This window comes from Rhinopithecus roxellana, chromosome 6 (assembly GCF_007565055.1).
Source record: "Rhinopithecus roxellana isolate Shanxi Qingling chromosome 6, ASM756505v1, whole genome shotgun sequence".
Taxonomy (NCBI): domain Eukaryota; kingdom Metazoa; phylum Chordata; class Mammalia; order Primates; family Cercopithecidae; genus Rhinopithecus; species Rhinopithecus roxellana.
In genome coordinates, this window is record NC_044554.1 from 30,291,938 (window position 1) to 30,316,356 (window position 24,419).

At 44.0% G+C, this 24,419-nt stretch overlaps 2 protein-coding genes across 11 annotated transcripts in view; one reads left to right on the plus strand and one right to left on the minus strand.

Annotated features, from left to right (window-relative positions):
• EZH2 (enhancer of zeste 2 polycomb repressive complex 2 subunit) overlaps nt 1–6,303 on the plus strand; it is a 73,984-nt gene extending 67,681 nt beyond the window's left edge. For all 9 annotated transcript variants that reach the window (XM_030932933.1, XM_030932939.1, XM_030932938.1 and 6 more), the window contains 5 exons: nt 1,878–1,973; nt 3,255–3,336; nt 4,275–4,355; nt 4,510–4,594; nt 5,979–6,303. In XM_030932933.1, the coding sequence (XP_030788793.1) occupies nt 1,878–1,973; nt 3,255–3,336; nt 4,275–4,355; nt 4,510–4,594; nt 5,979–6,039 (405 nt within the window). In that variant the 3' untranslated portion in view covers nt 6,040–6,303. The remainder of the gene's footprint in view (nt 1–1,877; nt 1,974–3,254; nt 3,337–4,274; nt 4,356–4,509; nt 4,595–5,978) is intronic.
• Nucleotides 6,304–12,591: 6,288 nt separating this feature from the next.
• Nucleotides 12,592–24,419, minus strand: part of CUL1 (cullin 1) — a 103,287-nt gene continuing 91,459 nt past the window's right edge. For both annotated transcript variants that reach the window (XM_030932304.1, XM_030932303.1), the window contains exons 15-22: nt 23,614–23,690; nt 23,003–23,134; nt 20,620–20,712; nt 15,861–15,908; nt 15,699–15,781; nt 15,040–15,145; nt 14,335–14,448; nt 12,592–13,197 (exon numbers count right to left, since the gene is read on the minus strand). In XM_030932304.1, the coding sequence (XP_030788164.1) occupies nt 13,117–13,197; nt 14,335–14,448; nt 15,040–15,145; nt 15,699–15,781; nt 15,861–15,908; nt 20,620–20,712; nt 23,003–23,134; nt 23,614–23,690 (734 nt within the window). In that variant the 3' untranslated portion in view covers nt 12,592–13,116. The remainder of the gene's footprint in view (nt 13,198–14,334; nt 14,449–15,039; nt 15,146–15,698; nt 15,782–15,860; nt 15,909–20,619; nt 20,713–23,002; nt 23,135–23,613; nt 23,691–24,419) is intronic.

A 24,419-nucleotide genomic window follows, 5' to 3' on the forward strand; every position in this document is an offset into this window, starting at 1 on the left:
AGCTACTCGGGAGGCTGAGGCAGGAGAATGGCGTGAACCCAGGAGGCGGAGCTTGCAGTGAACAGAGATCAAGCCACTGCACTCCAGCCTGGGTGACAGAGCAAAACTCTGTCTCAAAAAACAAAGAAACAAACAAAAACCTTGAAAAAAATCCAGCTAGGAATTCTGTATTTTTAGTGTGGGGAATTGTATGCAGGTGGTTTAACTCTCTGAGCCAGGAAGTAATGACTGAGCGAAAGAAACTCCAGCAGCATGTGTTTGGGGAATTTGGTATCATTTTTTTTTTTTTTATAAAGGCAGATAAGGTCTTTCTTCAGTTCTTTTTATAATAATAGCTGACATTTATTAAGCATGTAAAAATAGGCACTGTTCTAAGTGCTTTAGTGGATTTGTTCATTGATCCTCCTAACCCTATGAGTGAGGAATAAGTGTTAACCCCATTTTACGGGTAAGGAAACCCAAAGTCACAAGACTTGTAAAGGAGGAGATAAAATCCTCCAGGCTCCCATTACCTGCCCTTATGCTGTGTGTGTGTGTGTGTGTGGTGTAGAGTAGACATATCTTTGTTGTTGGACCATTTATTTATAATTGAGATCACACTTCTTACCAGCAAGTCCCCTTCTACCAGAAATTGTGCTCCAGGCAAAAAACACTGAAGTTTTCTTGGTTTTGTTTCCTTATGTCTTTGAACCAAAGTCTGTGTTTATGGCAGAGAGCTGTGCAGGGTGGTGGGTTTTTTGTTTTTAGCTGTGAGTTTTTTCTTTTCTATTAGACATTTAGATCATTTTACTCTAGGCAGTTATATGTCCATTTAGGTCACTGGATCACAGTGACGCTGGTTCAATTTCCGATGGCATACCCGCTCAGACCTAAAAATCTCAATTTCTCCCCCAAACAGCTTACCATTGTACTCCTTCCTGACTTTGTTCAGAAAGTGGGTAATTCTATTCATACTGACATGTCTTTGTAAGACATTTTTTAACTCTGAAAAATGTTAAACTATGTAGATACTTTTTACCAGTTGGGTTTCATTTGCACAGCAGTAGTTAGCTGTTTAATTTCTGATCAGAAGGATATTTGGGAAGTTCACCTGACAGGTGAGTGGTAAGATGGTCCAGAATAGGAATAGATTGGAAGCTTAGGTGATCAGGGAAGCCTTTATAAAGGTCACAAGAAAATTTTGGATGAAAGCATAATAATGAGCCATGATGAAAAATTGGCATATGTTTGGGAACACATCCCTAAATACATAATTTACAGCAATGATCATCCGGCATTTCTGCTGAAAATAGACTACTGGACTGACAAGATCATGGTAATCCCTCCCGATAGTTTCTTGTGTTATCCTGAGGAGGTGGGGTGGAAGAACAAATCCAAAGCCAAGTTGCCATGAGCTTCAGAGGGAACCAGCACCAGTGAAGAATCAGGGGTGTCCTGAGGCTGAAAATGGAATAACTGTTAATAGAAATCACTTGGGGGAAGTAGAGGGAAAGGTATGGAGAAGAAGAGTGATTTGGTGGTGTCCTTAAATTCAGGTTGAAAGTAAATTACTCGAGGAAATCAAGAGCTGAAGAAACAGGGAAGCCAAAAGTGCAGCAGGCCTAGAGCACCTTGCTGAATGATGGTCATTGCAGAGGACCAACACCACCAAAGTGTTTTCTGTAAGACAGAGATTCTTATGTGCTGTATAAGAAAAACATAATGTTCATAGCCATTCTCAGCAGCTTTCACATTGACTGAAGCTGTGTGCTCCATTACTGCCTTAGAACAGGTCTGAGGATTTACAGTGATAGCTTTTGTTTTCATTCTGTAGTCTAATTTGTCCCCAGTCCATCTTCACCCTCCTTTTTTGATTGTGATTGTGTTTTATTCTCTAGCATCTATTGCTGGCACCATCTGATGTGGCAGGCTGGGGGATTTTTATCAAAGATCCTGTGCAGAAAAATGAATTCATCTCAGAATACTGTGGAGAGGTAAGGGACTGATTACCTATATTCAGGTGGCATTGTATATACTAACTTTTCTTTATTTTAGATTGATTTTATTAGGTATGTCTGTGGGTTTGATTGGGAATGAATTGCCATAAACTGCCTTTTAAGCCTGGACTTCTGCATGTTTGTGGATTTGCATGCTTAGTAACTGGATTGTGCTGGGCGCGGTGGCTGACTCCTGCAATCCCAGCACATTGGGAGGCTGAGGCACGTGGATTGCTTGAGCTCAGGAGTTGGGAGACCAGCATGGGCAACATGGCGAGACCCCATTGCTACAAAAAAATGCAAAAATTAGCCGGGCATGGTGGTGCATACCTGTAGTCCCAGCTACTTGGGAGCTGAGAGAGGAAGATCACTTGAGCCTGGGAGGTTGAGGCTGCAGTGAGCCATATTTGTGCCACTGCACTCCAGCCTGGGCAACAAAGTGAGACCCTGTCTCAGAGGAAAACAAAACAAAACAGGATTGCTTGGTTCTAGCCACATTTAACTTTTCTTATCTATGGACAACAGGGAGAACAAGAGCTTTACCATAGAGTGTCCAGCTTAATCCACAACCTAGTTGATAAGGATGTAGAAACAACAGTGTCATTAGTTACTCACCTTTTAAATTGTTGAGTTACCGAAAAATCATAGGGCTAGCTTCAATTTGGAACCAACACACCCAAATATTTTTTTGTTGTTGTTTTTTGAGATGGAGTTTCGCTCTTGTTGCCCAGGATGGAGTGCAATGGTGCGATCTTGGCTCCCTGCAACCTCCGCCTCCCAGGTTCAAGCGATTCTCCTGCCTCAGCCTCCCGAGTAGCTGGGATTATAGGCATGCGCCACCACGCTCAGCTAATTTTGTGTTTTTAGTAGAGATAGAGTTTCTCCATGTTGGTTAGGCTGGTCCTGAACTGCCGACCTCAGGTGATCTGCCTGCCTCAGCCTCCCAAAGTGCTGGGATTACAGGCGTGAGCCACTGCGGCCAGCTTCTGTGTTTGTGTTTTTGTTTTTTTTTTTAAGCTCAGCGAAAAGACTTTGGTTCCTCACTTTCTCCAAGGATAATTACTTCAGGATGTGGAAATATTTCTGAGTTAGGGTCCTTAATCTACAGTTATTCTTAGATTTATCAGTGTGCAGACTGAATGGGAAAGAGAACTTGGCTGTAGTGACCCTTTTTGTTTTCTTCCGAAGGTCCAGTATTCACTGTGTGTGCTTTTGCATGTTCTGTCAGACTTGATCACCTTTATCCAAAAGAATTTTCTCTTGTGTCTTTCTTTTTAGATTATTTCTCAAGATGAAGCTGACAGAAGAGGGAAAGTATATGATAAATACATGTGCAGCTTTCTGTTCAACTTGAACAATGGTACGTGTCTGAGCTGGGAGGCAGTGAGTTCCTCTGAGTTGCATGTGGCAGCCTTCTGCCTGCCAAGTGTTCAGAAACGAGGGTAGAGGTCAGTGAGGTGACCGGAAGGAGGATCTCCTTAGAGGCATGGGGGGCTGCTTGCTTGAAAGGAACTGGAGCAAGGAATTCCTCAGGGAGCAGATGGACTAGGTGTGCAGGAAACCGCCTCTCTGAAGCCCTGGCCATCTGTGAGTGGCGCTGTACCAGTGTCTGGCTGTGACGGGGACGTTGTGCTCTTGATGCCTCACCTCTTGTGTTCAGGCAGCTCAGCACACCTCCTCCAGTCGGTGCCTCTGAGCTGGGAAGGAGGGGAGGAGCACTGCATTTGAAAGCATCTTCCAGACTCCCCTGGATATTCTCAAAGGACTGGGAGGAAAGGCAGCTAGCTGCTTTCATAGCTGATGTTCTGGGGTGGAATGTAAGTCTGTAGGGATATTTCTGGTGGGATTATGTGAAAATGGAGGTTGGCTTAACATGTAAGATACTCAGAGAAACTCTTAGTTGGAACGAGTAGAATAGATTTTTTCTAGGAACGCTTTATAGACATTATAAAAAAAACTAATTTTAAATGTGAAAATGCCTATTCTTGATGTTCAGAAGAATTTGTCAGATTCTTTTTAATTTTTTTTATTTTGCTTAGTAATGTATGTTTATAGTTGATAATTAATAGCTTTTGTGTCAGATAACCATCTTGAATTATAGGTGATTAATTTTAACCTGGAACAATAGTGTATTCTTCCAAATGTCATTTTTTTCTTACTGAATGAAGTTGCCTGAATGATTTATTTGCTTTTGCAGGCAAACCCTGAAGAACTATAACCGGTTGCATTTACAGAATCATAATAACTTGATTTACTTATAACTGAAATTATTCACTGGGCTTATTTTCTTCTTTTTAGATTTTGTGGTGGATGCAACCCGCAAGGGTAACAAAATTCGTTTTGCAAATCATTCGGTAAATCCAAACTGCTATGCAAAAGGTAGGTATCTTTGACGTCAGAATTGGAACTCCCTTTTTAATCCTGTGATGATGGACTTGAATCCTTCTGGGATAGTTGTTTGTTATGTGAACAAGTCAGTTAACCTCCCATGGCCTGTCTTCATGCTCACTGACACCAGTGTGTCTCTTTCCAGTTATGATGGTTAACGGCGATCACAGGATAGGTATTTTTGCCAAGAGAGCTATCCAGACTGGTGAAGAGCTGTTTTTTGATTACAGGTTGGTAAAGTACATTTCTAGCATGATCTCTAAGGGCTTTTTCTACTGGATTGTGAACGCTGGACGAAGGATTTTTTTTAGTTCTTTGCTAGATGTGCTGAGGGGTGGGGGTGAGTACTTTTGACGGGTCACTTTGCCTTGAGCATTAGTGGGGAATTAGGTTACACTTTCCTGTTATGTATTCATGATCCATTTATTTATTATACAAGTCATGCTTATTTTAAAAATAGAATAAAATCCATGCAGAAAGCCCCGTTTCTCACCCTGCTGTTGACAGCTGGGTGAGTCCTAGACCTTCTCATATCATGCCGCATGCTTGCCTGTGGAGCGTTTTTCCAGATAAGTGTGATCACACTGTCCTATAGATTTTTCTGCAACATGGTTTTACTTGACAATATACTATGTATATCTTTACTGATTAGATCTACTTAATTTATTGTTTGCTATAATACTTATTACACGTATCATTACCATTTTAAAAGGTGCTGTTGGCAAATCACTATCTGGTCACTCTGTGGGGATGCCTGGGACATGTGGGCCACCGATGGTATCTGTGTGGTTAGGCATTAGGCTGCCAGTTGACACAGTCAAGCTCTGTGGGATACATTTAAGTCACCCATTGAATACAGATTTAGGTGCAGTCAGATGACTGTCTAGTTAATGAACTCCTGTGGTCCCATGTACATCCCGTCCAGAAGCTGTCTTTGAGTACTGAGTTCTTGCATATTCAGGCTGGCCTTTAATGGCAGTTGCATAGCCGAGAGCTCTCAGTGAGGCAGACAGGGTCTGAGTGAAAGGCCTACTTTACCAAGGGCCGCTGCCTTCTTTCCAGGCCGGCTCTGAATGAAGAGTGTGGGGTGGAGCTGGGGTTGGAGGCAAAGCCATCCAGTTTCCTTGGGATGGCCTGGTGGTCCCACCCACTATTTCTGGGTGTCTACTGCACTCCAGTTCTTTCTTCACCTAGGGGAGCAACTGGCAGGCTGCCCTTTGGCCCTCTTTGCTATGGTCATCGTTTTTCCAGACCATGGTTCTATTTTGCCTTTCCACCGTCGGGCCTAAACATCATGATGTGGACCAGCTTTCCTGGGGCCACTTGCTTCAGAGGCATAGGGGAGGCTGGGCAAGCTCTGGGAATGCTTGTAGACAGGTTCGTTCAGTTCAGAACTTGGCAGCGTCTCAATTAGATGGCCAGCAATGCAGACCTATGCATTGCCTTCTGTGAATGTGCCCTTATGCAGGCAGCTGTATAATTGGATGGTTTTTTCTTCTCTTTAAAGACATTTTAATGCACCCACTGTCTTCAGCAGGCTTTGTTGTGTTAAGTCTCAGCACATGTTGGATGGGTGGTCATCCAGCGGACATCTGCTTCTTCCTGTTGTTTCAGATACAGCCAGGCTGATGCCCTGAAGTATGTCGGCATCGAAAGAGAAATGGAAATCCCTTGACATCTGCTACCTCCTCCCCCTCCTCTCTGAAACAGCTGCCTTAGCTTCAGGAACCTCGAGTACTGTGGGCAATTTAGAAAAAGAAAATGCAGTTTGAAATTCTGAATTTGCAAAGTACTGTAAGAATAATTTATAGTAATGAGTTTAAAAATCAACTTTTTATTGCCTTCTCACCAGCTGCAAAGTGTTTTGTACCAGTGAATTTTTGCAATAATGCAGTATGGTACATTTTTCAACTTTGAATAAAGAATACTTGAACTTGTCCTTGTTGAGTCATCTCTCATAACATGTCAATAACCGCTTTTAGTACTGCCCAACAAAAAACTTTTAAATTTACCTCCTTGGGTTTTTTAGTTGTCTTTGTATGAATCTTGATTTTAACTAATACTTCCTGTTAATATGTGGAAGACGTTCAGATATGAAGAACTGCTGTGCATCCTGAGGGCTGACCCAGTAAAGGGCTTGCTTTTATAGACAAGACCAGGGTGGATGGGTACGTTCCAGTCAGCTGTGCAAACTGGAGAAAGTGATTTAACCTCCAAGTCAGTTCCCCATATATAGACTGACAGAGTAGACTTAGGTTATTTTTAAGACCTCACCTAGTTCTAAACGCCGTTAGTCTAGATAGAGTTCTTTAGAAATACAATGTAAATTGGGATTCCTTATCTACCTACTGACAGGTATAACCAAACTAGTTTTATATCTTCTCAAAGAAGAGGTAAAAATCACAAATTCTTAAGCGTCAAGGAAACAGCATGTGCCTTGCATGCCTTACGATGTGGTTGGTCTCAGAATTGGAGGGAATTTCTCTGCATCCTCCCCCAGTACATTCACCAGTGGCATCATGGGAACCCTCACAACCGCTGCAAACCAGACCACACTCAGTTACTTGGCAGTTGCCTTTCCTACAGTTAGATTTTATTTACAATGTGATAGTATTAATGTGAAACCTAATTAAATCGACTCATCTTGCTTTCCAGTTCCACAACATTTGCGAGATCAGGTCTCCGTCACATCAGTGCACAGGCGCAGCAACTTGAGTCCTAAAGTTAATTTGCCACTTGATTTGGGATTGAGGAGACCCTCCCTCAGCCTTGTCCCATGGTTTGTTAATGACAGTGCTGATCTATTTTACGTCTAAATAACTATCTCCACTCTCACCCAGAAAATGGTACCATCCACTTAAGAGCTTGTTGCCCACGATGCCCTCATGTTCCACTCTTGGCATCAGCAGGTTCCTGAGGCAGTTACTTCATTATTTGGGTTAGGTCATTCTCTAGATGGCTCAATGGCCCTGCTTAGGCACAGGCGAATGGAGCCCATTGCTCGTCATTGCATGTATACCTGTTCACGAGACCCCAAAGATTACTTGGGCCCAAAAGTACCTGTTGACATGGCTCATTCCAGCCACAGGCCTCAACCCATCCTCAGAGGAACAGTTGGGAAATGGATCCTCGAGCCCTCCAGTGAGCTCAATGTACCAGAGCCCCAAATGCATAGGAAAGACAAAGGGGCATGATGGAAAAGCAGCAGTTTTTGAGCCCTGTCTGATGTATTCTCAATGCACAGCAAGCTTTTTGTACCATGACTTGAAATGCGCTTCTGTAAATGCCTCTTCAGTGACTCCATGAACACAGATTTCTGAACAGAAATGCTTGACGTAATAACCCATTTGATATAACCTATTAAGCCTGTCTGGCCTGTGGACGGCCGGTTGCATACAGCCCAACACAAATTCGTTAACTGTCTTAAAACATTGAGTTTTTTTGTGATTTTTTTTTTTTTTTAAGGCAGGGTATTTTGCTCTATTACTACTCAGCCTGGAGTATAGTGGTGCAATCTTGGGTCACTGCAACCTCTGCCTCCCAGGTTCAAGCGATTCTCCTGCCTCAGCCTCCCAAATACCTGGGGTTGTAGGCACAGGCCACGTTTAATTTTTGTGTTTTTAGTAGAGGTGGGGTTTCGCCATGTTGGCCAGGCTGGTCTTGAACTCCCCCTAGTGATCCACCTACCTCGGCCTCCCAAAGTGCTGAGATTACAGGTGTGAGCTGCTCCGCCCAGTGTGGCTTCCCCCCCCCCCCCTTTTTTTTTAAGCTCATCAGCTACTTAATACAGTGCTGATCTATTTTACGTCTTGACATATACAATAGGCAGCACCTCACCCGCAGACTAACTTCTGTGGGTTAGAGGCACCTAGAAGCTGTGCTAGGTTTTCATTATTGTCTGGTTCATCCCATCTCCAGTCTTCACTGTCTCCATGCCAGGTCTTCACTTCCAGTTCTGCCCAAGGTGTTCAACTCTACCAAAGTCAAATCAAATGTAAACCCATACATTTAAGCTTGTAGATAGCTCAAGACTGGATCCAAATGTAAACATTTTGAAAACCATACTCTGTTAAATAATTCTTAATGGAACTAGTTGAAATAATTGCCTATCTGCTCAGTCCCTTGATATAAACAATTCCAGTGAGGGCTACACATGGATACCTGGTATTAGAAGTGGTCCACACTCACCTGTTGCGGCAAGGGCATTGTTGGGGCTGGGCCCTGGACAGGGTCATGAACTGGACAGATGAGCGATGAGGGTATAAGAAATGAACCTGGGCAGCCAAGTGACTGATTCCTACAAACAAGAAGTGTCTTCATTAGAAGGGGGATTCAATTCGAATAGCTGAAGGCCAGCGAGCGTGTTTTCCAGCTGGGGTGGCAATTCTAAATGTCAAAGGAAAATTAGGTACCAACATTCATCAAGGAGCAGCATCTTAAAATGCTGTCAGTAAAGATAACACTACATTACAGCACCTGTTGGTCCTGTAATCACTGTTTCTTACCCACTAGCTGGGGCCAATCTTCAGATTCCTGACTTGTGGCATGCCTGGCCAGTAGTCTGAGTCTATACCCCATGCTTAACAGAGCCTAACCAGGAGACTTACCCTTCCAGGCAGGCGCTGAGATCAAGGTCCTCCCTTGTTTCCTCAGGCTGCAGCAGTACATACTTAGCCTGTGCATCTGGTCTTAGTACACAGCCCAGCTCTGATTAAACCACAATGAATGTTTCTACAACCCAGGGGGTAAAACATTGATCTTATAAAATGAGTGAGTTGTCAGTAGATTAAACCTTTGTTGCTGTGATATTGTTTCCAACCTCTTTGGCCATGATTCCAAGATAATCAGCCTTGGTCTCAGTGGGTAACAGCCACGCTGTGGAGACCCCCACTAGGATTTGGCAGCAAATAACAGCCCCGGGTTTTTGGTCTAGAGAGGCTCCCCTATACTTCAAAAAAGGGTAAGAGTGACAATGTGAGCACTCTGGGGCTAGATTAGTTCAGTGATACTGCGCTTGGTGGTAAACAATGTTTCTTTTTTTGAGACGGAGTCTTGCTCTGTCACCAGGCTGGAGTGGCTGGATCTCAGCTCACTGCAACCTCTGCCTCTGAGGTTCAAGCGATCCCCCTGCCTCAGCCTCCCAAGTGGCTGGGACTACAAGCGTGCACTACCACAACTGGCTAATTTTTGTATTTGTAGTAGAGACGGGGTTTCACCACGTTGACCAGGCTGGTCTCGAACTCCTGACCTCAAGTGATCCGCCTGCCCGGCCTCCCAAAGTGCTGGGATTACAGGCGTGAGCCAATGTGCCTGGCCACAATTTTCACAATTACAGTTAGTAACAAAAAGCCAATTGTGCACACACAAGTATTTTGTCCGAGAAGAGGGCTTGAGAACTGGGAGGAATGTGACCTTCCTCCTGGGTTCTAACCATGCTGCCCACATGTAGGGACTGAACACCAGGGGGTTTCCAGAAGCCTGGGACTCTCTACTTCTAAGCGACTTACTAAGTTGTCCTGAAAAAGAACTTCCTCAGAGAATGTCTCCCTTTCCATGTCTTACCAAGAAAAAAGGAGTCAACCTACACATAAGGGACATTTGGACCTAAACACAGGATCTTGAATTGCCTTTCTTTCACACCAGTCAACACGGTACACTTAGCCAGTGTGAAGGGGAGCAGGTAAAGGCCGGGAATCTGAAGGTGTGGGGTGAACTCCCGACTCGCCCCTCTCTCAGCTCACCTTCACTTACTGTGAGGAGTTTCCACGGGACCAAGGTACTTACCCAAGTGCCTGCTTGATCCCGGAGGGACTGAAGAGACCAGCAAACTCATGACAGTATTTCCTATCATTCACAGGACTGAAATACACAGCTCTTAAGGCAGGTCTGTGGTGTTCCTTTGCAGCACGCTTTTCTCACAGGCAGAACAATGGACTGGTTTGAGGAAAAGAAAGAGGTGAGCTTCACTCCCAGTGCACGCAACGGTGGCAGTTTCCGGGCTGTCCCGTGGAGGGAGGGGTGGAGTTCGGAACACCAGCTGCTTCCTGCCTGGCTTCTATACTGGGACTCTTCACTAGATTGTTTGAAAAAGGGGATATGCTAAAAAAAAAAAAAAAGCGTGGAAACCATTAATTGCTCAGTTGATTACCATTTTACTCTTTAACCTGTGTGACTTTTTTGTGACAGGGTTGCTTTGTTTTCCAGGCTGGAGTGCAGTGGTCTTGGCTCTCTGTAGTCTCAGCCTCCTGGGCTCAAGCGATCCTCCTGCCTCAGCCTCCTGAGTGGTTGAGACCACAAATGTGCGCCACCAAGCCTGGTTAATTTTTGTAGAGATGGAGGCTCCCTATGTTGCACAGGGCTGAGCTCTCTCCAAGTGCTGGGCTTACAGCCATGAGCTACCTTGTGCCTGGCCCTCCGTAATACATATATATTGTTTTGAGACAGAGTCTCGCCCTGTCGCCCAAGGGTGGAGTGCAGTGGTGCGATCTCAGCTCACTGCAACCTCCACCTCCCGGATTCAAGCGATTCTCCTGCTTCAGCCTCCCGAGTAGCCGGGATTACAGGCGCCCGCCACCACGCCCGGGTAATTGTTTGTATTTTTAGTAGAGACGGGGTTTCACCATGTTGGCCAGGCTGGTCCTGAACTCCTGACATTGTGATCCACCCACCTCAGCCTCCCAAATTGCTGGGATTACAGGCATAAGCCACCGTGCCCAGCCCCTAGGTAACTTTTTTAACTAACCCGTCAGGTGTCTGACTGTCCTGAGAAACCCGAGGAACTTGTACTTAGTTAGCTATGCCTTCCCCCCACCTGGCTAACTTGCACTCGGGCACAGGTATGGTATACTAAGGATGTTCGAGATTTATCACTTACAAAACCTGTGAGGTACCTGAAGCTTCTATGAGGAAAACAAAGCTACTGGGAGCAAAGCAGCATCCCCGACCCGGCTGGGAAGTGACTGACCAGGCAAATGAGACAGAAGGAAGAAGCTACACTGAGGCGCAGGCAGGCGACATGTAGGACTGCTCCCAGGATGTGGTTACATCCGTGCCGGGAGGAGGGGTAGGGTGTGCATCCCCATGGCCCAGGACCTCCTCTCCTGGGGACACACTGGGGCAAACATTCCATTCTCAGGGAGGAGTAACTCCTTTTTCTTTGAGACAGAGTTTCGCTCTTGTTGCCCAGGCTGGAGTGCAGTGGCACGATCCTAGCTCACCACCACCTCCGCCTCCTGGGTTCACACCATTCTCCTGCCTCAGCCTCCCGAGTAGCTGGGATTACAGGCACACACCACCATGCCCGGCTAATTTTTGTATTTTTAGTAGAGAGGGGGTTTCTCCATGTTGGTCAGGCTGGTCTCGAACTTCCGACCTCAGGTGATCTGCCTGCCTTGGCCTCCCAAAACGGAATAACTCTTCTAACAGCCAAGAACACGGTCCAATTTGCCAGCATGTGCCTGAAAAGCAAGAGAACCTTGGCTCCCTGACGTAGTGCTGGCACAAGGGTGAGTCCAGGGAGCTTCACCAGTCAAAGCCATGTTTTGATCTGTCAGCTACTCATAACCACCTGCTGCAACCAGAACAGAAGCGTGGACGAGCAGGTTCTGCCGCGTCCGGAGCCCACGACCGGAACAGAAGCGTGGACGAGCAGGCTCTGCCGTGTCCTGAGCCCATGACCGGAACAGAAGCGTGGACGAGCAGGCTCTGCCGTGTCCCGAGCCCACGACCGGAACAGAAGCGTGGATGAGCAGGCTCTGCCGTGTCCTGAGCCCATGAGTGGAACAGAAGCGTGGACGAGCAGGCTCTGCCGTGTCCTGTGCCTGTGCTCTCCACGTGGACCCAAGCTCCGGCAGGAGAGGCTGGTGGCGACCAGGGACCATGGAGCCTGGCCACTCACCTTCCGTCCTACCTCCTCTACTCACTAGACGCATCTTCCCTCATCTGGCCTCAGTTTCCCCACCTGCAAAAAGGAGGATACTATTTCACACATAGGCTGTCAGGGTAACTCATTTAGTCCTTACAAGTGTCAAAGTGAACCAATGTGTGGTCAGCGACTCTCACTGAATACAGTGACACAGTGCATTCAAGTCACCACAGAAGTCACAAAAATAAGCAAGATTTTTTTTTTAAAGGATTACACCAGGGCTTAAAATTTTAAGATCTTAAAAAATTTTCAATCCAAAGAATACAGCCCTTTTCAACTACAGGAAGACACTAGGAATATAAATTTGCACAATCATTATATCTTTTATTTACATATAGAAATTAGTAAAACTTAAAACAAAACCAAATGCGACTTGTACAGAAATCCTTTAATTTTCTTTATTTTCACACATTAAAAAATGAAACACACTATACAAATGGTTTTCATAGCAGATTACATGTGGGTCCATTCACACTTGCTCTCAAAGTGCTGCCAACGTGACAAGTGCTGCCAAGGCGACAGCTGTGAATCGGGTAGCCCATGTATTGACGCAGATGCGGTAGCATGCAGCCCTCGGCATGGAGGGTCAGTCCCCGCTGTTCTTAAATTAGGGTAAATGGCGTTGGTGTCCGTATTTACAGACTTGAAATGTATCAATCCTGAGCAGTTCCGATGTAAATCCGAGACCAGCTGATGGGAGTCTTGGTCTCAGTTGTAAAAAGGGAGGTCCAATGGTGGCAGGCTGGCTGCTATGAACTTGAGCTGTTTTCATTCTTTCCAACGTGAACTATTTGCCGCGGGTCACACAGTCAGACCCTTCCAGAAGGGTTAAGCCAAGTAACTGTAGGTGTCCTTTTCCCCATCAACTCGCTCCAAATATTCTTTCTCAATTAGAATGTCAATGCATTTCTGGGTGTTATTTTTAAAAAGGAAGAGGTAGTGAAAGAGAAGAAAAACACAAATTATCATCAGAACAGAGAGAGGCTGCCCCCACCACACATCTCCCCCATTCGGAGCTCAGTGGGGAGCAGTGCCCCCCCACCCCCGCCCCAGATCTCTTAGCATAGTTTCACTTCCTGGGCAGCTAAGTCGTTGTGCATGGAGTTCCTTTAATTTCCATTTCCTTGACACTTGCTGAGGGGGACTCCAAGTCCCTCCTGCACCCGCCCTAGGAACTGGAGTGCTTTGGGAGCCCCATGGGCCAGTCTCCCTTTCTACCACCAAAGTCTGCTTGCCTCTGAGGCAGGACTCAGTCTCACAAGAAGAGGCCATGAACAGGCAACAGGGGACCGTGGAGAACTCCCTCAACAGCCATGAACAAACTGGCACCTGTGCCAAATGTAACCCAGGAGGGACACTGGGCCTCCTGCCTGTTGGGGGAGTCACCTGTCAATGCCACCCCTGAGGCTCCCCACTGGCTGTGCCTTACCCAAGTGGTTTCGGAAAAGGAAAGTCCTGCTTAGTTACATTTTAAAGAAACCCAATCAGAAATAAGCAAAATGTCAATGAACAGTAGGCTACATAAAGGAAGGTGTGTTCCCGTAACAGCACACCCACAAGAGTAACAAAAACGATCCAGTGCTTCTCGATACCGCAATGCAATGAATCTCCCAAAGATACTGCTGAGAAAACTCTTACCAGGCACGGGAGTGTGTGCTCTAGAATCTGTCTATGTATCATGCATAAGCAGGCAAAACTGCTTTATGGTGTCAGAAGACATGACAGTGATTTTCTATGGCACCACAGGTATGAGCTGGGATGGGTGGGCTTCCGGGGTGCTGGTCATGTTTTAATTCTTACCTGGGTGCCGGTTACACAGTGTATTGACTGTGAAAGTCATCAAGCTGCCACTTCATCATCTGCGCACTTCTTTGTATGTGGGTTTCAACAGCGTGACACTGAAGCTGACTTTCTTTTATAGAAATCTACTACATACAAAGAAGCCAGCTCCCTTCTTCTTCATGCTACAGCAATCAATCCACTTTTTGCTACATCTTTTATCTTCTAAATTAAGCAAGGAATGTGACTGCTATGTAAGTCCTGTACCTTGATCACAGGGACCCGAGGTTTGAACCTGGAGGAGAGCTGAGTGAGGACCTCGCCAAGTAACTGCTGGTGTTTCAGAACCTTCCTCATCTTCATGATTCTCACGATGGCCGCCTATGCAACCAGATAAGGAAAAAGAGGTGCATTTAGAGCTGTAACAACTTAGTATTGATAGTTGAGGGCAAGCCGCACAGAGGCCGCAATGCTGCGCACAGGATCACCATTTCCTAACAGGCAACAAGCGTCCTGCAGGTGAGATGGGAGAGGGAACCAATTCTACTTGCCTATGTTTCAACTCTCACGTGGCAAACATTACAACGTTTTGGTCTTTTGAGCAATGTTACCTCAATAATTTAACTCAACCATAAAGCATTAAAAAAAAGGAGACAAAATTAAGTCTTCAAGGCCGCGGAAGCTGCCCATCCTCCCCACTGAAGAACTCTCCTTCCCCTCATTTCAGTTGGGCCTGCCACAATGTTTGCTTTCCAACATGTAGAGCAAGAGGACTGCCGTGTTTTGCCTGGTGACATAAAGGACTAATTCAGATAACAAGGCCCTGGCTCTCGGCCTTGCCATCTTCTGCCATCACAGAGCCATTCAACTGGCAATCACTCCTGAGTCACCCCCCACTCCCCCACGGCCCGTCCTTGCGAGCCATCCCCGCGTGAGGGACCGCACACCTGGCACAGGCATACAGGAAGTCACCTGAATCAGTAGTTTGCGGTCTTCCTCGATATTTTTGTGTGTGGTTTCTTGTTCCTGCTTCTGTTCGGTTTTCATTGGCACATTGATGTTAACCCTTAATTTCTTACTATCAAGAAAATTGAGGAAACCGATCACTATTATGTTAAAAGGTAGGCAATGAAGACTGCTTTCTGTTTGTCAACCTTTAAGAAGTGCCCTGCTTCCCCAGACAGAGGGGAGTGTTGATTTCTGTGAGCTCTATGTGAAAACCCCTCTGCCCAGCACTGGGTAGAGTCCGATCACAGCGTAGTTTCCTACTTGGCCACTAACAGGGGCATCCGCATTACAGAAAATCCAGGTCCTTAATCTGCTCTCCCAAATTTTGTCAAGTGAAATAAAATCAAGCCACTAGGACATAAAGGTCCAAACTTCCCTGATGAGCCATTTAAGGAGACTTATTTGCCAAATAAATAAAAAAAAAAACCCAGTAGCTCAGAGTTGGAGAAACATCAGGCTTGCTGAATGAATCGAAGGCCTACCTCACACTCCCAGCCTAGTGCCTGTCGCTTCATACCGAGTCCTCGGTCTCCCTCGGTTCGTAACAATACTGAGATCTGCGCTAGGGCTCCCGGGGGACATGTCTATGGTCTAGGGCCATCTATTTATTAGATTTTTCTTACTTTTTATAACCAAGATATAATTTTATTAAGGTATCTGGCTTCAATTCCACTTCATCAACATTTGCATTTTCATCTTCCAAGACCTGTAAGAAAACAACTGTTACTATATAATCTCAAGAAAAGTCTTTCTTCTAGCGTAAGATAAAAAGTGCACAAACCTACCAGTAACTTCGACTTCAATAAAATCTGTAGCACTTGCGCCAAAATGTCCTGCAATTAGAGAGAAAAAGAGGAAGTTAAAGGGACAATGCATTTTTCTTTGCAATAACCACCACAGGCCACCTCATGGTCCATTTTCCATTAAAAAAAAAAATCACCCAAAAAGAAGAATATACTGGAAGAAAAGAAAAGTTGGTACTTCTCAGAAGTTCGCTAAATTTACTGCTTCCTTCCACCCTGACTCCCAGAAGTGAAATCAACCCCTTTCTGGCCTTGACCACCCAATAATAAAAATGAACAATTCTGTTATACTTAAATCAGGTTGAGTAACCCTTATCTGAAATGCCTGGGACTAGAAATATTTGGATTTCGGGATACTGTACTGGATTTACAGATTCAGCCGCCCTGATTGGAAAATCCGAAATTTGAACTGCACCATGAGCTTTTTTTTTTTTTTTTTTTTTTTTTTTTTTGAGCCTCATGTTGGTGCTCAAAAACGTTCAGATTCTGGAGCATTCTGGAATCTGGATTTTTGGATTAGGGATATTGAACCTGTATTGGAAGCCACGCACAGTGAAATCTTGAGGAACGTCTTCACTTCTTAAGCACCTGACAGCTCATCTTGGACACTGATCATCACAAAAAAAATATAAAGAGCTGCCCAGTAGGACTGAAAATAATGTCCTGCTCACGAGAACGATGGGGCTCAGCAGCAGGCGACCTTGTCAACTTGGCTTTAATGCACTCAAGCACGTTGTGTGGCCTCTCATCTGTGAACGCTGGGTGTGGTAAACGCTTCCCAGCCCTCCTTCAGCCCCACAGCTTTATGATCCCATGAAATCCAAGGAGACCAGCCTGAGGGCACTCACACAGTCACACGGACTCTTACACCCACGGAGAGTGGCGTCCTGGCATCATAATGGGTACCCATTCTGGTCTGAGGGTACGTGGTTAAAGCTGTCAAAGCAAGAGGCCTCTCTGTAGTCTAGTAACTGACCCAGAGCTGCACAGCAGCCATTCGAATACTGCCAGCTGCATCTAGAGTAGGGTGCGGGGGTGCCCACCTCCTGAGCCAGGTCTGATTGGACAACGTCTACTGTAGGCAGAAAGGAGAGGAGAGAGCAGCTGTAGCCTCCTGGAGGAGTTCTAACACTGAGAACCAGTCAGGAGAGCGGCCAAGAACCCTGATCACAAGCAGCCAAGCGAAGACCGGACAGTCACCCCCGTCAGTCCTGTCCTCAGGGCCCGTCTGCACAGCCCTCCCCATAGTCTAGGGGGCAACCCGGCCTCCAACCTACAAACTCATTTTGTTATGAGAATTTGAGGATACATTTGGGATAAATTTGAAGAATGACTATAAAATAGTCATTCAAAATGACTTTCCTAACTCAGTCCATAAGGCCAGTATTAGCCAGACACTAAAACCAAACGAACATCTTGAGAAAACAATAGAGCAATGTCCCTTATGAATATAAATGCAAAACTCGAGAAAACACCGGCAAGCTAAACCCAACAACATAGAAAAAGGATTAGATATCATGACCACGTGGGATTCACCCTAAAAACACCAGGGTAGTTGAACATCAGTGCAACACACCATATTAACAGACAGAACGCACAGTTACTTCGACAGAGTAGAAAAAGCATTTTGACAAACTACAACACTCTTTCATGATACAAAATTCAATAAACTAAGAATAAAAGGGAACCTCTTTAGTCTGATAAAGGACATCTAGTAAAAACTCACTGCTAACACCATCACTGTTTAACATCTCAGTTAAACAGTAAACGACTAGAAGCTTTCCCAGTAAGGGCAGTAACAAGACAAGGACGCTTGTTCTTACCACATCCATTCAACAGTGTACCACAAATTCCAGCCAGAAGAATCTGGCAAAAACAAAGACAAACAAAAAAGAAATAAAAGGCAGCCAAATAGGAAAAGGAAGAAGCGAAACTGTCTGTATTTATAGATAATATGGCTGTATATGAAAAACCTCTAAAGAATCCCCCCAAAAACTATTTGAGCTAATAAATTAGAGCCAATAAACCTTTAGCAATGTTATAGAATCAAAATATAATAATGAGTTGTATTTCTATACATTTGCAATGAGCAATCAGAAAGTGAAACAGGCTGACATGGTAGCTCATGCCTGGGTAATCCCAGCACTTTGGAAGGCCAAGGTGAAAACGTCACTTGAGTCCAGGAGTTCAAGACCAATCTGCGCAACACAGTGAAACACCATCTCTACAAAAAATACAAAAATCAGCTGGGCATAGTGCCAGCTACTCAGGCGGCTGAGGAGAGAGGATCATTTGATACTGCAGTGAGCTGTGACTGCACTATTACACTCCATCCTGAGCAAGAGTGAGACCTTGTTTCAAAACAAACCAGAAAAAAGTGAAATTAAGAAAACAATTCCACCAGGCGCGATGGTTCACTCCTGTAGTCCCAGCACTTTGGGAGACTGAGGCAGGCAGATCACCTGAGGTCAGGAGTTTGAGACCAGCCTGGCCAACATAGTGAAACCCTGTCTCTACTAAAAACACAAAAAATTAGCCAGGCATGGTGGCTTGTGCTTGTAATCCCAACTACTTGGGAGGCTGAGGCGGGAGAATTGCTGGAACCCGGGAGGCGGAGGTTGCAGCCAAGATTGCACCAAGATTGCAGCCAAGATTGCACCACTGCACTCCAGCCCGGGAGACAGAGCAAGACTCTGTCTCAATTAAAAAACTAAAAACCAATTCCATTTACATTAGCATCAAAAATAACAAACTAGGAATAAATTGACAATCATACAAGATGCATACACTGAAAACTATGAGACACAGTTGAAAGAAAAGACAACCTAAATAGATGAAAAGACATCCAATGTTCATGGAGTGGGAGACTTAAAATACTGTTGAGATGGCAATACTCCCCAAAGCAATCTATAGATTCAGTGCAATCCTTATCAAAATCTCAACTGCACTTTTTGCAGAAATGGACAAGCTGATCTTGAAATTCATAAGGTAACATAAGGGACTCACAATAGCCAATATAATCTTGGGGTGAAAAAACACAGGGGTCTCAATTTCAAGATTTACTGCAAAACAACAGTAATCCAGACAGTGTGATACTGACATAGTATAGATATACAGATCACTGGAAAAGAATTGAGAATCCAGAAATAAACCCACGTATACCTATGGCCAATTGACTTTTGACCAGTTTGTCTGCACCAAACAACAGGGAAAGAATAGTCCTTGGCCTCAGACTAGGCAATGATTCCTTAGAAATGACACCAAAATCACAAACAACGAAAAGAAAAAATAGATAATACAGGCTTCATTAAAATTAAAAATGTGCATATAAGAAAGTGAGTAAGAAGACAACCCACAGAACGGGAGAAAATATTTACAAATTACATATTTGATAAGGATCTAGTATACAGAATATTAAAAGAATTTTTACAACTCAACAACAAAAAGACAAATAATCCAACTGAAAAACGGGCAAAGAATTTGATCAAACATTTCTCCAAAGAAGATATGCAAATGGCCAATAAACACAAAAAGATTCTAAACATCGTTGGTTGTTAGAGAAATACAAGTAAAAACCACAAGATGCTACTTCACACCACTGGGATGGCTATAATTTTTTTAAAAAAGAAAATAACAAACGTTGGAGAGGATACGGAGTAACTGAAAACTTCATACGCTGCTGGTAAGAATATGAAATGGCACAGCCACTGTGGAAGAGTCTGGCAGTTCCTCAAAAAATTCAGAGTGACTACATGACTCAGCAATTCTATACCTAGGTATACACCCAAGAAAACTGAAAACATGTATTCACAGCAGCATGGTTCATAATTGGAAACAATTCAAATGTACATCAACTGATGAACACAGAAAATGTGGTCCAGCTATACACTGGACTATTCGACCACAAAAAGAAATGAAGTACCAACACACGCTGTAACATGGGCACACCCTGCAAACAGTATACACTAAGGGAAAGAGGACAGGCACAGAAAGTCACGTGTTATATGATTCCATTTATATGAAATGTCTGGAGCAGGCAAATTGATAGTAAATTAATGGTTGTCAGGGGCTGGGAGTTAGTCGGTAGTTACTGCTAATGGGTGCAGGTTTCTTTTTGGGATGATAAAACCTTCTGGAAGTGGATAATGGTGGTAGTTCTATAAGCTTGTGAATATACTGAAAACCACTGTGTACACTTTAAAATGACTTTTATGTTCTGTGAAATGTTATTATCTGAAATATATCTCAATAAAAAATATGACTAGCAGGAAAAATAATACTAAGGCGGAAATTTAAGCTTAGTAAGAAAAGCCGAGCTGGAGAAACAGTTAAGAACTGGTTAAGTGAATGAGGGAAATGCATGGATGAGGAGTATGTGTGTGTTACACCGAGTTTTATTTTTAAGAGACAGGGTCTCTGTCACCCCGGCTGGAGTACAGTGGCATGATCATAGCTCACTGCAGCCTCGACCTCCCAGGCTCAAGTGATCCTCCCGCCTCAGCCTCCCAAGAAGCTGGGACTACAGGCATGTGGCACCATGCCTGGCTCAACACTGAGTTTTAAAATTAAGACTTTTATAATGCATATTAAAATCCTGGAATAAGAACATATTCATATTCATGAAGCAAACATCTATTTCAAATTAAAGATGTCCATATCCTCTCCCTTATCTTTCCTAACAATATCCACGAGAACAAGGGAACGGCAACTTGATAGAACAAAGAGACTGAGATGAAAATACCATTTTAATCTGAGTGCTGTCGGTCAGCTGCTGCACGGTGTAGGCATCTTCTGTGTTGTACTGAAGCAGGATAGCCATCTGGAATGTAGATGCCTTTGAGGCCCCCCATAGAAAAGAAAAAGAAGGAAAATTTAAATGTGTGGAAACACCTCCAAAAATATACAGCCTAAGTTTGAAGAACTTATTTATGAAACACATTCTTTAAACAAGTACAAGCAAAGCGCAGATCTATTTAAAAGGGAATATAAAACGTGGCAACGCCACCAAAACGCAACATCTTCCCAAAGTCATTCATTTTCCATGTTTTCAAACATTAAAATAATTTGAAGTTTTTTCAAAAAATGTATTGTCTATGTAGATATATACTATAGATATGTCCCCACTCATTAATAGAGAAAATCACATATACACACACCTGGTATATGTGGACATGTTAAGCATCAATCTCCAAATCTGTTTTTGGCACATGAGCTAAGGAGTATTATCTTTTGGCACATTATTGATGTAAAACAACACAAATATCAAATTATATTTGGTTTTCTAATCCTAAGTACTTTACTAGGAAAGTAGGAAAAAAGTAAGTAAAGTATGAAATGGCAAGTGCCCTAAAGGTTTTCTTTTTTTTTTTTTTTTTTTTTGATACAAAGTCTTGCTCTGTCACCCAGGCTGGAGTGCAGTGGCACAATCTCAGCTCACTGCAACCTCTGCCTCCCAGGTTCAAGGGATTCTCCTGCCTCGGCCTCCCGAGTAGCTGGGACTCTAGGCGAGCACCACCACGCCCAGCTAATTTTTGTATTTTTAGTAGAGATGGGGTTTCACCATGCTGGCCAGACTGGTCTCGAATCCCTGACCTTGTGATCTGCCCACCTCAGCCTTCCAAAGTGCTAGGATTACAGGCTGAGCCACTGTGCCCGGCCCTAAAGTATCTTCTAAAAGACAGGTAGCACGCGTTGGTTCCTGATCGCTGAGTGTGTGCGAGCGAATGAATGCCCCCTGAAGACTCCTCCCTCTCTTCTCCCTCTTTTCTTGCATAATCGACAGCAACAAGTAATGACCCATGACTGTCAGCCACTGCTCGCCCAGGCAAGGCCTCAGTCAATGAAAAGAGAAACAAACAAAAACTGCCACATGCCCGTTTCAGGGCGGCCCGCAGACGACAGTGCTTCCAGGACCTTGAACAGAGACACAAGGGAATGAGTGTGTTGCTAATGTTTTCTACTGGGCCCACTCTTGGCTGCCTTAACATGGCAGCCACACCCTAGGCAAAGCCTCCGCCTTGTCAAAAACTGGACACTGAAATTCCAGGTACTATAGTCGAACACATGGATTCTTCTATGAATATTTGGGGATAAATGAAACAAAATTTCAATTATTTAGTAGGAAACATTCAACTTGATAAAGACCTCTGGAGCCAGCGTAACAATACTATGCATTTTAACAATTTTAAGTCAGAGTAGATTTACGAAAAGTTTAAATTAATGAGCAGCTTGAGTCTGCAGAACAACCCATTCTGAAGTTTCTTAATACTTAAACATAGACTTGCAGTTGTTCTCAGAAGCTTATCAGTGAAACCTTCTCAGAGACTAAATTATGCCATTACTTGTGAAGCCTGCTCTGTACAAAGGTGGAAGTAGAAAGAGCCTGGACTTTTTTTTCTTTTTACTTTAAAAAATTTATAGAGATGGGGTCTTGCTATGTTGTTCAGGCTTGTCTCAAACTCCCAGCCTCAAGCGATTCTCTGGCCTCAGCCTCCCAAAGTGTTAGGATTACCAGCATGAGCCACCACGTTGGCCAAGCCTGAACTTTAAGAGAAAAGACTTTAACTGAAATTTTGGTTCAGCTATAGATAAGCTAGGATTCAGAGAAATTCACTTCAATTAACCCAAGCCTCAGTTTTCTCACCTACAAAATGGAAATATTCTTAGTTACATAGTTATAAACTAGGTTGTACTCAATATCGTTGTAAGCACTGTTGTTAATGTGAAACTGCTTTGTCAAAGGTGGAGAGCTGTTATAATTAAATGCACGCAACTCCAGCGTTTTAAGCCACTACCTGAACACTTGATGTGTGTCAGGCAGGAGCCGTGCCAAACACTTACTAAATATGTTATTTAATTTTCACATCAATTCCCAAGTATAAGCACTAACATCCCATTAATGGAGGAGAAAACTGAGGCTCACGATCATTAAATAACTTGTTCCCCCGCCAGAAAGAACTGGAATTTGGCTCATCTGATTCTTACAACTCATGCTTTAAACTTGCTACTATTTCACCAGAAGCTGAATTCTAGATTCTCCTGCTGAATCAACTGCTAATGATTTCTATAATTTGCCTTATGTTCATTTGGAATAGAAACATTTTAAGACAAAAACGTGATCTTACCTGCAAAGTATATCTGTTTTTGAAGCAGTTAGTTACCAGTTCTCCTTTAGACAACTGATATAACCACGTCAATTTTCGGCCACTGTGGCGGCTGGCGTAGAAAGCTGTGAATCGCTGATAACTACGTTCCAACTAGATAAAAGGACAGCATTATATGGAATACAGATCTCACCACGTCCTACAGGCAGTGTTTCTAAGTAAAGCACACTGTTCCAAGCTTACAGTACAAAGTCAGTGCTTATATAAAAGTAAAACACAAACACCAGGTATCTGCCTCTCTTGTAAAGCGCTTTAAGCACTGGAAGGTACGATCTAAAAAAGGTTCATACTTCAAGACCAGCAGGTTCGTCAAGGTGTTCATTATACAACTAATTAGGTTCCAATTACAATAAAGAAGCATGTCTGTAGAGTTGGGCCAGCCAGCCCACCTTCAGACATCCAGACCTGCCCCACTGCACAGGGCTCTTCCCTGAGTGTTGCTCCCACGGTTCACTGTGACGCAGCCAGCCAGCAGGAAGGCCATCTGCAGGCCTATCCCCTTCCACAGTGAAGGCTGCCCCGCCCCACCCTCCACTTAGCACTAAAGGGATGGCAGATAAACCCATCCTTACCTCTGACGGCAAGGCAAACGTACAAGACTGTTGGAAGGGCCAGGACCCGGAGCTCAGCACTTGAATGCTGAAATCCACTAGGGGGCGGAAGAGAGGAGAGAGTGAACATTCTGGAATACATTAATTATAAACTGAAAAATTCAATCATTTCAGATGAATGTGGATTGCTCTTTATTAAAAAGCACATTAAATAAAAATCCTGCTTGAATATAAAATTAAGAATTGAACATTTTATTCAATTAAAATTAGCAAAAAGTGCAAGAGCCAGATATTCTTTTCTTCCAAAGAGTGAGAATCTTCATTTTGCTTCCACCTCAGAATTCTGCTGTCACATGCCTGCCCTGCTTCCCTTGCTTTCCTTTTCAGTCCTGAATCACTGAGTCCACTCAAGCCACGCCTGTGCTTGCCAGGCCCAGCATCATCACAGCCCCAGACTCATGGAAACTCACAAGCAGGAGAAAACTGCTAACTTCAGTACAGTGTATGTTTCAGTTATTACTGTGAAAAGACACACATGGTCTATAAATTGTAACAGTAATTTCATCTTCACAGATAGTTAAAAAGCCCACTGGCAAAACTGTCTAGTTTTACTATGGAATTGTTAATCCTGATTTGGGAAAAATAAAACTCTCCATTTTTCATTTAAAAAGACAAAGATGATCAAAAGATGACGTAAGCATAAATCTGCCATCCTACTACTATGCGAGGCCTTAAAACACCAGCCCAGCTGCCTCTCCTGGAGCACTGAACCACCTGTATCTGCCTGTACTGATCCCTAATCCCAGTCTGAAGCCACAGGTCTTCAG